This window comes from Capricornis sumatraensis, chromosome 2, assembly GCF_032405125.1.
Source record: "Capricornis sumatraensis isolate serow.1 chromosome 2, serow.2, whole genome shotgun sequence".
NCBI lineage: Eukaryota > Metazoa > Chordata > Mammalia > Artiodactyla > Bovidae > Capricornis > Capricornis sumatraensis.
Window position 1 is genome coordinate 155,483,039 of NC_091070.1, and position 13,927 is coordinate 155,496,965.

A 13,927-nucleotide genomic window follows, 5' to 3' on the forward strand; every position below is an offset into this window, starting at 1 on the left:
AATACCAACCTTCTGTCCCCTGAAACTATTTAGTAAATCAGCCAAACTTAAAACTCAAAGCAGACATATCAACACTGCTACATTTAAAGTGGATAACTTCTTTGATTTCTCTCATTAGTGTTTTATAATTTTCTATATATAGGTCTTTAGTTTCTTTAGGTAGATATATTCCTAAGTATTTTATTCTTTTTGTTGCAATGGTGAATGGAATTGTTTCCTTAATTTCTTTGTCTACTTTCTCATTATTAGTGTATAGGAATGCAAGGGATTTTTGTGTGTTAATTTTATATCCTGCAAATTTACTATATTCATTGATTAGCTCTAGTAATTTTCTGGTAGAGTCTTTAGGGTGTTCTATGTAGAGGATCATGTCATCTGCAAACAGTGAGAGTTTTACTTCTTTTCCAATTTGGATTCCATTTCTTTTTCTGCTCTGACTGCTGTGGCCGAAACTTCCAGAACTATGTTGAATAGTAGCGGTGAAAGTGGGCACCCTTGTCTTGTTCCTGACTTTAGGGGAAATGCTTTCAATTTTTCACCACTGAGGATAATGTTTGCTGTGGGTTTGTCATATATAGCTCTTATTATGTTGAGGTATGTTCCTTCTCTTCCTGCTTTCTGGAGAGTTTTTATCATAAATGGACGTTGAATTATAAAACACTGATGAAAGAAATCAAAGAGGACACTAATAGATGGAGAAATATACCATGTTTATGGACTGGAAGAATCAATATAGTGAAAATGAGTATACTACCCAAAGCAATCTACAGATTCAATGCAATCCCTATCAAGCTACCAGCGGTATTCTTCACAGAGCTAGAACAAATAATTTCACAATTTGTGTGGAAATACAAAAAACCTCGAATAGCCAAAGCAATCTTGAGAAAGAAGAATGGAACTGGAGGAATCAACCTGCCTGACTTCAGGCTCTACTACAAAGCCACAGTCATCAAGACAGTATGGTACTGGCACAAAGACAGAAATATAGATCAATGGAACAAAATAGAAAGCCCAGAGATAAATCCACACACCTATGGACCCCTTATCTTTGACAAAGGAGGCAAGAATATACAATGGATTAAAGACAATCTCTTTAACAAGTGGTGCTGGGAAAACTGGTCAACCACTTGTAAAAGAATGAAACTAGATCACTTTCTAACACCGCACACAAAAATAAACTCAAAATGGATTAAAGATCTAAACGTAAGACCAGAAACTATAACCTAAAGGAGAACATAGGCAAAACACTCTCCGACATAAATCACAGCAGGATCCTCTATGATCCACCTCCCAGAATACTGGAAATAAAAGCAAAAATAAACAAATGGGATCTAATTAAAATTAAAAGCTTCTGTACAACAAAGGAAACTATAAGCAAGGTGAAAAGACAGCCTTCGGAATGGGAAAAAATAATAGCAAACTAAGCAACTGACAAACAACTAATCTCAAAAATATACAAGCAACTCCTGCAGCTCAATTCCAGAAAAATAAACGACCCAATCAAAAAATGGGCCAAAGAATTAAATAGACATTTCTCCAAAGAAGACATACAGATGGCTAACAAACACATGAAAAGATGCTCAACATCACTCATTATCAGAGAAATGCAAATCAAAACCGCAATGAGGTACCATTTCACCCCAGTCAGAATGGCTGCGATCCAAAGTCTACAAGCAATAAGTGCTGTAGAGGGTGTGGAAAAAAGGGAACCCTCTTACACTGTTGGTGGGAATGCAAACTAGTACAGCCACTATGGAGAGCAGTGTGGAGATTCCTTAAAAACCTGGAAATAGAACTGCCTTATGACCCAGCAATCCCACTGCTGGGATTTTTTGAAAGAGACACATGTACCCCAATGTTCATCGCAGCACTGTTTATAATAGCCAGGACATGGAAACAACCTAGATATCCATCAGCAGATGAATGGATAAGAAAACTGTGGTACATATACACAATGGAGTATTAATTAGCCATTAAAAAGAATACATTTGAATCAGTTCTAATGAGGTGGATGAAACTGGAGCCGATTATACAGAGTGAAGTAAGCCAGAAAGAAAAACACCAATACAGTATACTAACACATACATATGGAATTTAGAAAGATGGTAATGATAACCCTGTATGCGAGACAGCCAAAGAAACACAGATGTATAGAACGGACTTTTGGACTGTTGGAGAGGGCGAGGGTGGGATGATTTGGGAGAATGGCATTGAAACATGCATACTATCATGTAAGGAATGAATCGTCAGTCTATGTTTGATACAGGATACAGGATGCTTGGGGCTGGTGCACAGGGATGATCCAGGGAGATGATATGGGGTGGGAGGTCGGAGGGGGGTTCAGGATTGGGAACTCAAGTACACCCGTGGCTGATTCATGTCAATGTATGGCAAAACCAATACAGTATTGTAAAGCAAAATAAAGTAAAAATAAAAATAAAATAAAAGGAAAAAACAAAAGAAAACAAAACAAATAGTTAATTGAAGAATTGAAAAAAAATAAATAAAGTGGATAACCAACAAGGAACTCTATTCAATACTATGTAACAGCCTAAATGGGAAAAGAATTTGAAAAACAGACACATGTATACATACAACAAAGAAAAAAAAACTCAAAGCAGAAGAAAACCAGGTCAAATATTATTCAAATATAATTTTGAATTAACGTTTCAAGGACTGATCAAAATAAATATACAAATTTAATTTTACATTTATGTTTCTAACACAAAATAGGCATTTTTTTGGTTTGCTTTTGAGACCAGAATAAAAAACTGCTATTAAAGTTTGTTTAAAAGCATTAATAATGCTTTTATTTTTAAAATTAAAGAATTGTTTAGATTTTGTGTTGTTGTGTGTATGTGGTTGTTGATTTCAAAATACCAAACCAAAATTCTAATGTTAGAAGGAGGTAGACTCATTCTCCTTTCTTTGGGATCTCTTAAGAATTAATTTTAAAAAGGTTAATTTAAAAATTAAAGCATTTGTCTGGATATCCAGATATATTGCTATGATTCAAGAAAATTAAAGAGAATTTTAAAACATTTAAAAGTATAACTGTTGTGTAGAAGGAACATGGAATTTTCACTGCTGTTAATATAGTTGTATTCTGAATGATGAACTAAAACACCTCTTCAGTTTTAAATACAGTAAATATAGCTCCTATGAAATAGTGTTTATAGCACATCTAATATGGTCACATTCTAGATGAGCTCTTACCCTCTATTTCATACAGTTTGTTTATAATTTTATATATACTCAGAAAACCCCATTGTAATTGCTTCTAGAGTGTTCAGCTCATGTCTACATACATTTGCAAGGTTTCTAAATGCTACTACAAATTAAGTCACTATTAGAAATAAATTCACAGATGATTAAAAAAAATTAATAGCTTTGACTTTATCACCATTTAAATGTATTGGGTAATAATGTACAATTGGGTAAGATCTGCAAATTAGATTCTAAGACAAGTGATTTACTAGGTCTATCTAAATTGTGGCTAATGAGGATAAAATACACACATGAAATAACAAACTGACAAGATGTTTTGCTGTCAAGCAGATGACAAACATGGCCTCTTCACTGTGTATCACTCATGCATGAATTACTAATTCACCATCGGCGAATTACTGATTCTCAACTGGATGGGTAACTAAAGGTTAGACCTGTGTTCAACATATAAATGGTCTAAAGAACTGATGAGAGTGCTCCTTAAAATGGTTTTAATCCCATTCATAGAATTCTTTGATGAGGACTGACAGTATTGATTAGGATTGGATATATATCTTAGGTAAAAGAGGAAAGCTTTTACAGACCCAAACAAGAATAATAATTTTAAGCATATTACAGCACACCAAAAAGCTGCTCCATAAGTCTTAAACTTTCCCCAATTTAATCTAAATTGTATGTTCTCCTTAAAAGTCCATGAAAACCTTGAAACTTTATTCATTTTGTCCAAAACATTTTCCGCTAAATTGTCCTTTCTCCTTTCCATGTTCCCAAATATCTTCCATCTGCCAAAGACCAGCACAATCCAATCTTCTTTACAAGGCCTTACCTTAATCCACCAGTGCACTGTCACTTTGATATTTCCCCTTTTATGAGCTGTGACTGTGTATGTTATCTTTAACTCAAACATATCTAATTTCTTTTATTTGCATAACTAATATATTTATGGTTTATCTCCCATTTTTTGGCATACTTCCTTTAGTACATTATTAGATATGTTAGAAAGTTAAAAACTGTATAATAGTTATTTTGGTCAGTGGAAAATTACATCACTAATAAGGCTAATCTTAGGATTAAAGCATATATATGATATATATAAAAAGTCTGGCTAGCTATGTTTTTGTTCTGCAACTGCAAAAATGGACTTCCAAGTCTATTCTGTTGCTTGGAAATTTGAACTGGTACAGAAACTAAGCTGAATGAGGAGGCATAATTGTAACATACATTTAACATTCTTACTTAGGTGTAGGGAAGATGGCACTCAGAAAGTTCAACTATTGGTAGGTGGAAAACGTGATCTTCGTACATGAATTGCATTACTTTGAAGTTAGTGCATAATTTGTGTACAGGCAGTAAAAAATGTTCAAACTTCCAGTTATAAGATAAGTACTAGAGATATAATGTACAATAAATAAAATTAACATTGCTATATGTTATATATGAAAGTTAAGAGAATAATTCATAAGAGTTCTCATAACAAGGAAAAATATATATTTTTCTATTTTTTGAATTTTGTATATATATGATGCTCACTTAACTTACTGTGATAATCATTTCATGATGTACGTAAATCAAATGTTACTGTACACCTTAAACTTATACAGTACTGCAGGTTAATTCTGTCTCAATAAAAGTAGCAAAAAACAAAAACAAACTAAAAAACAAAAAATAAGTTGGTTTGGAATTTTCTATAAGGAAAATAATAAGATTCATACTAGAAAAATAAAATTTAGAAAATAAAACTGATATTAAGAACCATCAAGTACTCCAGAATATCTATTAAAAAACTGCACTCATATGCAATAACATTGAATTCTATGGATCTATTAAAAGAATGAACTGAAAAGTGGATATAGTGGATTTCTGCTTAGTTATTTACTATTCAGATTTTCAAGTTACATTATTTTTAAAAACATGCTGCTCTATTTTCTTATTTTCTAAATTAAGATTTTTCTTGCCTTCCTATAATTGTTTTCTTTTTGTTGCTTTCCTCAAATTCCTCTAAGAGTGAGTTTTACTTCTCATTCTAAATTTTACATTTCCCTGTTTCTACTGGAGATTATTTTACTTCCATGTTACCAAATAAGTGAATTTATAACTGAAGTAAAATGAAGATCACTCATCAAACTTTCACTAAGGCTAGATTAATTCTGAATAAGGTCCGGGAGTAGGTGATGGACGGGAAAGGCTTGTATGCTGCAGTCCATGGGGTTGCAAAGAGACAGACACGCCTGAGGGACTGAACTGAGATTAATTTTGTTGTTCAATCGCTCAGGTGCGTCAGACTATTTGTGACCCCATGGAACAGCAGCACACCAGGCTTCCCTGTCCTTCACCATCTCCCAGAGCTTGCTCAAACTCATGTCCATTAAGTCGGTGATGTCATCCAACCATCTCATTCTCTGTTGTCCCCTTCTCCTACCTTCAATCTTTCCCAGCATCACAGCCTTTCCTAACGAGTTGGTTCTTCACTTCAGGTGATGAAAGTATTGGAGTGTCAGCATCAGTCCTTCCAAGGAATATTCAGGATTGATTTCCTTTAGGATTGACTGGTTTGATCGCCTTGCAGTCCAAGGGACTCTCAAGAGTCTTCTCCAACACAACAGTTAAGCATCAATTCTCTGGCACTCAGCCTTCTGAGTGGTCCAATTCTCACATCTGTACATGACTATTGGAAAAACCGTATCTTTGACTACACAGACCTTTGTTGGCAAAGGGATATCTCTGCTTTTTAATACACTGTCGAGGTTTGTCATAGCTTTTCTTCCAAGGGGCAAGTGTCTTTTAATTTCATGGCTGCAGTCACCATCTGCAGTAATAGGAGCCCAAGAAAATAAAGTCTCTCTCTGTTTCCACTGTTTCCCCATCTATCTGCCATGACGTGACAAATGCCATTTGGGACCAGATGCCATGACCTTCATTTTTTCAAAGTTGAGTTTTAAGCCAGTTTTTTCACTCTCCTCTTTCACATTTACCAAGAGGCTCTTTAGTTCCTCTTATCTGAGGTTATTACTATTTCTTTCAGCAATCCTGACTCCAGCTTGTGCTTCATCCAGCCCAGCATTTCACATGATGCATTCAACATATAAGTTAAATAAGCAGGGTGACAATATACAGCCTCAACATACTCCTTTCCCAATGTGGAACCAGTCCGTTGTTCCATGTCCAGATCTAACTGTTGCTTCTTGATCTGCATACAGGTTTCTCAGCAGGCAGGTAGGTGGTCTGGTATTCCCATCTCTTGAAGAATTCCCCACAGTTTGTTGGGATCCACACAGTCAAAGGCTTTAGCGTAGTCAATGAAACAGGAGTACATTTTTATCTGGAATTCCCTTGCTTTTTTCTATAATCCAATGAAAAGTAAAGTGAAAGTTGCTCAGTCATGTCCAACTCTGCGACCCCATGGACCATCGAATTCTCCAGGCCAGAAACCTGTAGTGTGTAGCGTTTCCCTTCTCCAGGGGATCTTCCCAACCCAGAGATCGAACCCAGGTCTCCTGCACTGCAGGCGGATTCTTTGCCAGCTGAGCCACAAGGGAAGCCAAAGAACGCTGGAGTGGGTAGCCTACCCCTTCTCCAGAGGCTCTTCCTGACCCAGGAATCAAACCAGGGTCTCCTGCATTGCAGGTGGATTCTTTATATGAGGGAAGCCCTAGCTTGCTATGATCCGAAGGATGTTGGTAATTTGATCTCTGTTCCTCTGCCATTCCTAAATCCAGCTTGATGATCTGCCAGTTCTCGGTTTCAATACTGTTGAAGCCTAGCTTGGAGAATTCTGTGCATTACTTTGCTAGCATGTGACATGAGTGCAATTGTGTACTAATATGAACATTCTTTGGCACTGTCCTTCTTTGGGACTGGAATGAAAACTGACCTATTCCAGTCCTGTGGCCACTGTTGAGTATTTTAAATTTGATGGCATATTAAGTATAGCACTTTAACAGCATCATCTTTTAGGATTTGAAATAGCTCAACTGGAACTCCATCACCTCCACTGGTTTTGTTCATAGTGATGTTTCCTAGGGTACACTTGACTTCACACTCCAGGATGTCTGGCTCTAGGTGAGTGAGCCTACTACTGTGGTTATCTGGGTCATTATGATATTTTTTGTATAGTTCTTCTGTGTATTCTTGCCACCTCTTAAAGTAGGGGTAATGTCCTCAGTTCAGTTCAGTTGCTCAGTCGTGTCCGACTCTTTGTGACCCCATGAATCGCAGCATGCCAGGCCTCCCTGTCCATCACCAACTCCTGGAGTCCACCCAAACCCATGTCCATTGAATCTGGCTAAAGCTTCATCCTCTGATCCAGACATTCTTCTTTAATAGTAATATTAATATTATTCTATCTATATTTAATTGGAAAGTTTTTTTTCCTACAGAGATGTGGCTCGAAGCAGTAACAATGTGACAGAAAGTTATATAAACCACTGAGTAATTACCACTTTTATATTACTAACTATTATTTTAGGCTATAAATGAATTTACCATTATGGATCTGGAATAAAGCAAATATTCTTCCAGAAAAGAAAAACACCTGACTGTACTATTATTGTAATTTAAAACAGACTGACAGTGTAATTAAAGGTTTGCTTTAACTACTGATGTAACTGCTAGTATATACTATGGTGTTCAGAATATTTTATAAATATTATGCAAAATCCTGAGTTGTTTTAGATCAAGGAAGAGTTTATTTTGATATAATTGAGGAGTATGATAAACAGATAAAAAATAAATAGGCAAATCCAAAAGGAAAAGATTTACATAAAGGAAATGCTCATCTTTTAAGATTGATCCTAATTCTAAGAACTTCCTATACAATGGAAATATATTAAAAATAGCAATTTGATATATTATACGGCAATAATCCAATTCAGTAAGGCAAGTATTACCAAAAAATGTATTTTAAAAATATGTGGGTTAACTGAGGCTCAAAGATGTTCAGTGAACTGCCCTGGGATTAAATCATTAATTAAGAAGGAACAATCAGGACTAGAGAATCTTCTCACTCGTAATCCCAGGCTGTTTTCATTATTTAGGGCTGTCTTTTATCAACTGATGCTTCCTAGTTCTTCTAAATATCAAATAAATGTCTCTTTCTGTAATAAAATGCATTTTATTATACAACAATTTCCATGTTGAACCACTCCATTAATTTGAGATAGTCTTTATATTCTCTAACCTAATTACAATATTGTCCCCAAAGTCCTTACATTTTAATAATCGTATATAAAGATGAATCCATACCAATTTACACACAGAAAGGAAAGATGCTGTGGTCAAAAGCTACCATTTTAAGAGAAATAGAGCAAAAAATAGATATAGGTGTATTTTAAAAAGCAGAAGGAATTAACCACTTAACTGAAAATTACTTGTAAATGACATCTTATTACTTCTGTAGTATGAAATGCAAAATAGCCTCACGCAACCACAGATGTGTAATAGTTCCTAATTCATACAAACATTTTAACATTTCCAAGTATAAAAACTTAATATTAGAATTAGTTTAAAGATTTCATCAACTTTTTTTGGTATTCACCAAGCAGTAAAATGTCATAAGAATGGGAAGAGGGAATTAGCTAGAAAGAAAAACAATATTTAATCAATACCCACCTCATGCATTAATTTAGTTTCTTTACTTATTACAGCTGACCCCTGAACAACATGGGGGTTAATCGTGCATAATTTACATTCAGCCCTCTGTATCTGTAGTTCTTCCATATCTATGAATTCACCAACAACAAACTATGTAATATTATAGCATTTACTAAATGAAAAATATCCATATTAAGTGAACCCAAGTAGTTGAAGACCATGTTATTCAACAATCAACTGTATTATTAAAAGAGATAATTTTATCATTTCCATATATACTGAATACATCAATTTTCTTAAGTTATAACTTTAGAAAAGTGTAACAGTTTCATTTTTAAAAAACTAACCTGTCTACTTCATCTCGTGCCACAATGTCTCCTTTCTTTAAGGCTTTTATTGCAAACATTTCATTGGTGTGTTTATATTCAGCCAAAAGCACCTAAAATTAGATTAAAATAATTATTTCTCATTTGAATGATTACTCATGCCTACAAAGAAAGAAAATTTAAAAGATTACCTTTCCAAAATGTCCTCTACCCAAGACAGCACAACACCTGAAGTCTTGTAGATTGAATTGAAACATCTGTTGAGATCTGAAAACAGTAATGCCAATTAAAAATAAGGCAAAAGTATGGGACCAAACATGTAAGTAAAGCTGTGGATATATTCTTTACCTTCTGTCCTCAAGTTCATGAATACCACTATACTCTAGGCCTGACTGAGGGATTTCAGGCTCATATTCAGATTGAGATTTTGGAAGTATTCTATTTCTGTCATTCTCAGTATCAAAAACAGTTTCTGAATCCTGTAAAATATTAAACGCTCATTAAATCAGAAACATTCAGAAAACAACTTATTAGGTAAGAATAGAGAAAAAATGTTGTCAATATAAATATGAATGAGAAAATAAAATTCAGATATTATTAGATATTCATTTTTATGATCATTAATTATATATTACTCTCATCTTAAAAATGTAAAAAAAGAATAATAAAAACACTAATTTGAAAAGATACAGGAGCTCCAAATGTACACAGTAGCACTATCTACAATAGCTAGTTTCATGGAAGCAACCAACCAAAGTGTCCACCAACGGACCATTGGTTTAAGAAGATGCGGTACAGACAGATGGCCAATGGGCACATGAAAGGGTATCCTCTTACACTGTTGGTAGGAATGTAAATTGGTGCAGCCACTATAGAAAACAGTACAGAGGTTCCTCAAAAAACTAAAAATACAGTTGCCCTATAATCCAGCAATCCCACTCCTGGGCATATACTGAGACAAATTTCTAATTCAAAAAGATACACACACCCCTATGTTCTTGCAGCACTATTTACAGTAGCGAAGGCATGGAAACAACCTAAATGTCCACTGATAGATGAATGGATAAAGAACATTTGGGGTGTGTGTGTGTGTGTGTGTGTGTATACATACACAGGCACACAATGGAATTCCTCAGCCATTAAAAAAGAATGAAATAATGCCGTCTGCACTAACACAGATGGACCTAGAGATTATCATGCCAAAGGAATTAAGTCAGAAAGAGAAAGACAAGTACCACATGATATCATTTATATGTGGAATCTACAATATGACACAAATGAACACATCTACAAAACAAAGCACTCAAGAAATATAGAGAACAGATTTCTGGTTGTCAAGGGTGACGGGGTTTGGGGGAGGAAAGGATTGGGAATGTGGGATTAGCAGACACAAACTACTATATACAGGATGGATAAACAGCAAGGTCCTACTATAAAGCATAAGAAATTATATTCAATATCCTGTGATAACTGTAATGGAAAAAAATATATGTATAACTGAGTCACTCTGCTCTACAGAAGAAATTAACCACAACACTGTATATCAACTATACTTCAATAAAATTGTTTTAAAATGTGGTATATGGATATACAATGGAAAATTAATCTCTGCCCACAAAAAGAATGAAATAATGCCCTCTACAGCAATATGGATAGACCTAGAGAATATTACCCTTAGGGAAGTAAGTTAGACAGAGGAAGAAATGGTATATACCACATATGTGAAATCTAAAAAATCATATAAATGAACATATTTACAAAACAGAAATAGACTCATAGATTTAGAAAACAAAGTTGTGGTTACCAGGGGGAGAAGGAATAGGAGAGGGACAAACTAAGGGTATAGGACTACTAGATACAAACATCTATAAATAAAATAGATAATAGGATATATTATATGGCACAGGGAATTATAATCATTATCTTCTAAAGAGCTATAATGAAATAGAATCTGAAAAAAATTCTGAATCACTATGCTGTATACTTGAAACAGTGTTGTAAATCAATCATATTTCAATTAAAAAATGAATACATTACTTTAATTTTATATGCATTTTCAGGTATCATGTTAACCTAGTTAGAAGATGCACAGTGTCAGGAAATACTTCATCTAATACCAGCCATACTCCCAGGCTCCTAGAATAAGCAACCTATTCCATCTCTAGTGGCTCATGGGCATCCAGAGGTTTTTATGTTTCACTCACAAGAAACAACTTAAAAGTGCATCTCATTCATTATGATGCTATAGTGTTAGTTGCTCAGTTGTGTCTGACTCTGCAACCCCATGTAGTCCGGCAGGCTCCTCTGTTCATGAGGATTCTCCAGGCAAGAATACTGCAGTGGGTTGCCATGTCCTCCTCCAGGGGATCTTCCTTACCCAGGGATCCAATCCCAGTCTCCGACATTGCAGGCAGATTCTTTTCCATCTGAGCCACAAGGGAAGCCCAATGATGCTACAGCTGATAAATTACCATGATGCTGTAACTGGTAATTTATTTGGTGGAAAGGAATTATACAAGGTTTAAAATGCCTTACCTGTCCTGGTGTATCCAAATCTCTTGCAGATTCATCTATTTCACCAAGGGAAGAATCACGTGGTGGGGCTCGAGGAGGCTCAGGTTCAAGATCAAAGTCCAACTTGGTTACTGTGGAATCACTTATAAAAGATAAAGCAATTCACCAAAAGCAGTAATTAAAAGTATACATTTTAAATAGCTTTAAAATTAAAGCAAACAATTTTTTTGTTTTTAAAAGTAAGTAGAGCACTAACTTCAAAATACTATTTGGAAAAAATGAGACTTCTAATAGATTCACTGTAATCAATATGTATGAGTGTCACAATAATTATTTTATAAAAGCTTAAAAATGTTAAAACACATACCTAGCTGGAGATGCTAATTCAGGGTTGCGTACATCAACCACTGGCACCGTAGCAGGCACAGGGGCTTGAGGGCTGAAGGTGCCAGAATGATTTACTGTAGGAATAGCTCTTCTCACAAGTCTTCCCCAAGTGGCGATATTAATATTCATTTGAGGAGCTCTGAGAAAGGTTTTGCCTGTGGATATTGTAAATAAAGAAAACCGAACAAGTAATTTTTAAATATATTACCAAAAGCCATAACTGAAAAATTCATATTCATTGGTTTATAATTTATGAAGAACAAACAGTATTTGTCATTTAAAAAAACAGTTCTTAACTATTTGTTATTAAAGGCTAGTGCAAAAAAGCAAAATCAGTTTAAAAATAGATAGGTAGGAATTGCTCATTTAAGTCTAGTAATGATAAGCAGTTAAGGTTGAAAAAAAAAGAATTCTTATCTTTTAGAGATACTAACTATAATATTTATGGATGAATCAATATGATGTCTGGGTTCACTTCAAATAAGCTGAGGAAGTTGTGAGTGATGGAACATGGATGAAACAAAATTGGACATGAGTTGACTGTTGTTGAAGCTGAGTGATGTTACATTGAACTAGTCTCTATACATATGTATATGTTTAAAATTTTCCCTAATAAAATTAAGTAAATAATTGAACAAATAAGCAAACCAAAGATGGGTATCACTTTTTAAATAGTATGTACATTTTAAAATATTTAAGATAACACCGAAACTCTTTGTACCTGACTTGAGTAATTACCTTGTTGTTTGGAAAAAATTTTCTTTTGTCTTTGGAGTTTTGGTCTTCTTTCAATAACTGGATTAAAAAAGGTAACCTGCAGTGAAGAAAATTTAAGTTGACATGAATACAGCATTAGATTCATGGTTCACGAGATTCAGTCAACTTCTAAAGTTTTAAAAACTTAAGAGAATCTGAGATATAATTTGGTTCCATCCCCTCATTTTCTAGATGAGATAACAGACCTAGAAAAGAAAAATGATTTGTCTTAGAGTAATATACTATTTAGTGGCAGAGTTGAGCCAAGAATTCAAGTTATCTGTCATTCAGCCTAAATACTCTTCTCACTTCTACATCATGTTGCTTACATATTTAATTTCAATTGCAGTTATGCATATTTAAAATAAAATACATTTATTACCTCTGCAAATAAAGTACCCTGTGGTTCCAAATAGAGACACATGCCATGCCGTTGGTTGTCTAAAAAATCTTCTAACCTCAGAAATTTTACAGCACACAGAGATCGCCAATCACGCCAATAAACTGAAATTTCCAGTTCACGTGACTAGAATAATTAAATAAAAAATAAAGAAAACAGGGAAGACATCATTGGACACACATGTGAATAAAATATTACAAAAAGTACAAAATACAAACACAATAAACAAAGATAACATATACAACAGTCACACTATTTTAAAGAGTGCTTTTATAAATGTTTCTCTCTTATGTATTACTTTAACAAACATATATTTTACTAAAAGGAAGAAATTCATATTCTGACACTCCTCAGTTAAGGTATTCCTTTGAGATAAAGAATACATAACTGGGAACTAACAATACAGATGAATGACCACAGAAACTCTTCCCCATCTCACAGCTTCAGTTATCTTTTGGATTTTCCTCTTCCAACTGGCATCATTTGTTGTGCTACTGTATGACCTCAGTGTTCATCTCAAAGAACCCATTTCAAACCTTTTTATTTCTTTCTTATTTATTTGGCTATGCGGCATGTAGGACTTTCCCCGGCCAGGGACTGAACCTGTGGCCCCTGCGTTGGGAGTGTGGAGTCTTAACCATTAGACTACCAGGGAAGTCCAAACCTTATTATCTGAATGCTAAATCAGGAAAACATCTGTAAACAGCATTTATTCTCTATTTTCAGT

At 34.6% G+C, this 13,927-nt stretch overlaps 1 protein-coding gene across 3 annotated transcripts in view; it reads right to left on the reverse strand.

Annotated features, from left to right (window-relative positions):
* Window positions 1-13,927, reverse strand: part of PKN2 (protein kinase N2) — a 93,026-nt gene that overhangs the window by 18,876 nt on the left and 60,223 nt on the right. For 2 of the 3 annotated variants that reach the window (XM_068965054.1, XM_068965053.1), the window contains exons 8-14: window positions 13,183-13,326; window positions 12,783-12,858; window positions 12,025-12,199; window positions 11,679-11,799; window positions 9,492-9,622; window positions 9,335-9,410; window positions 9,165-9,256 (exon numbers count right to left, since the gene is read on the reverse strand). In XM_068965054.1, coding sequence (XP_068821155.1) covers window positions 9,165-9,256; window positions 9,335-9,410; window positions 9,492-9,622; window positions 11,679-11,799; window positions 12,025-12,199; window positions 12,783-12,858; window positions 13,183-13,326 — 815 coding nt within the window. The remainder of the gene's footprint in view (window positions 1-9,164; window positions 9,257-9,334; window positions 9,411-9,491; window positions 9,623-11,678; window positions 11,800-12,024; window positions 12,200-12,782; window positions 12,859-13,182; window positions 13,327-13,927) is intronic. The other variant, XM_068965055.1, reaches the window with a different exon arrangement.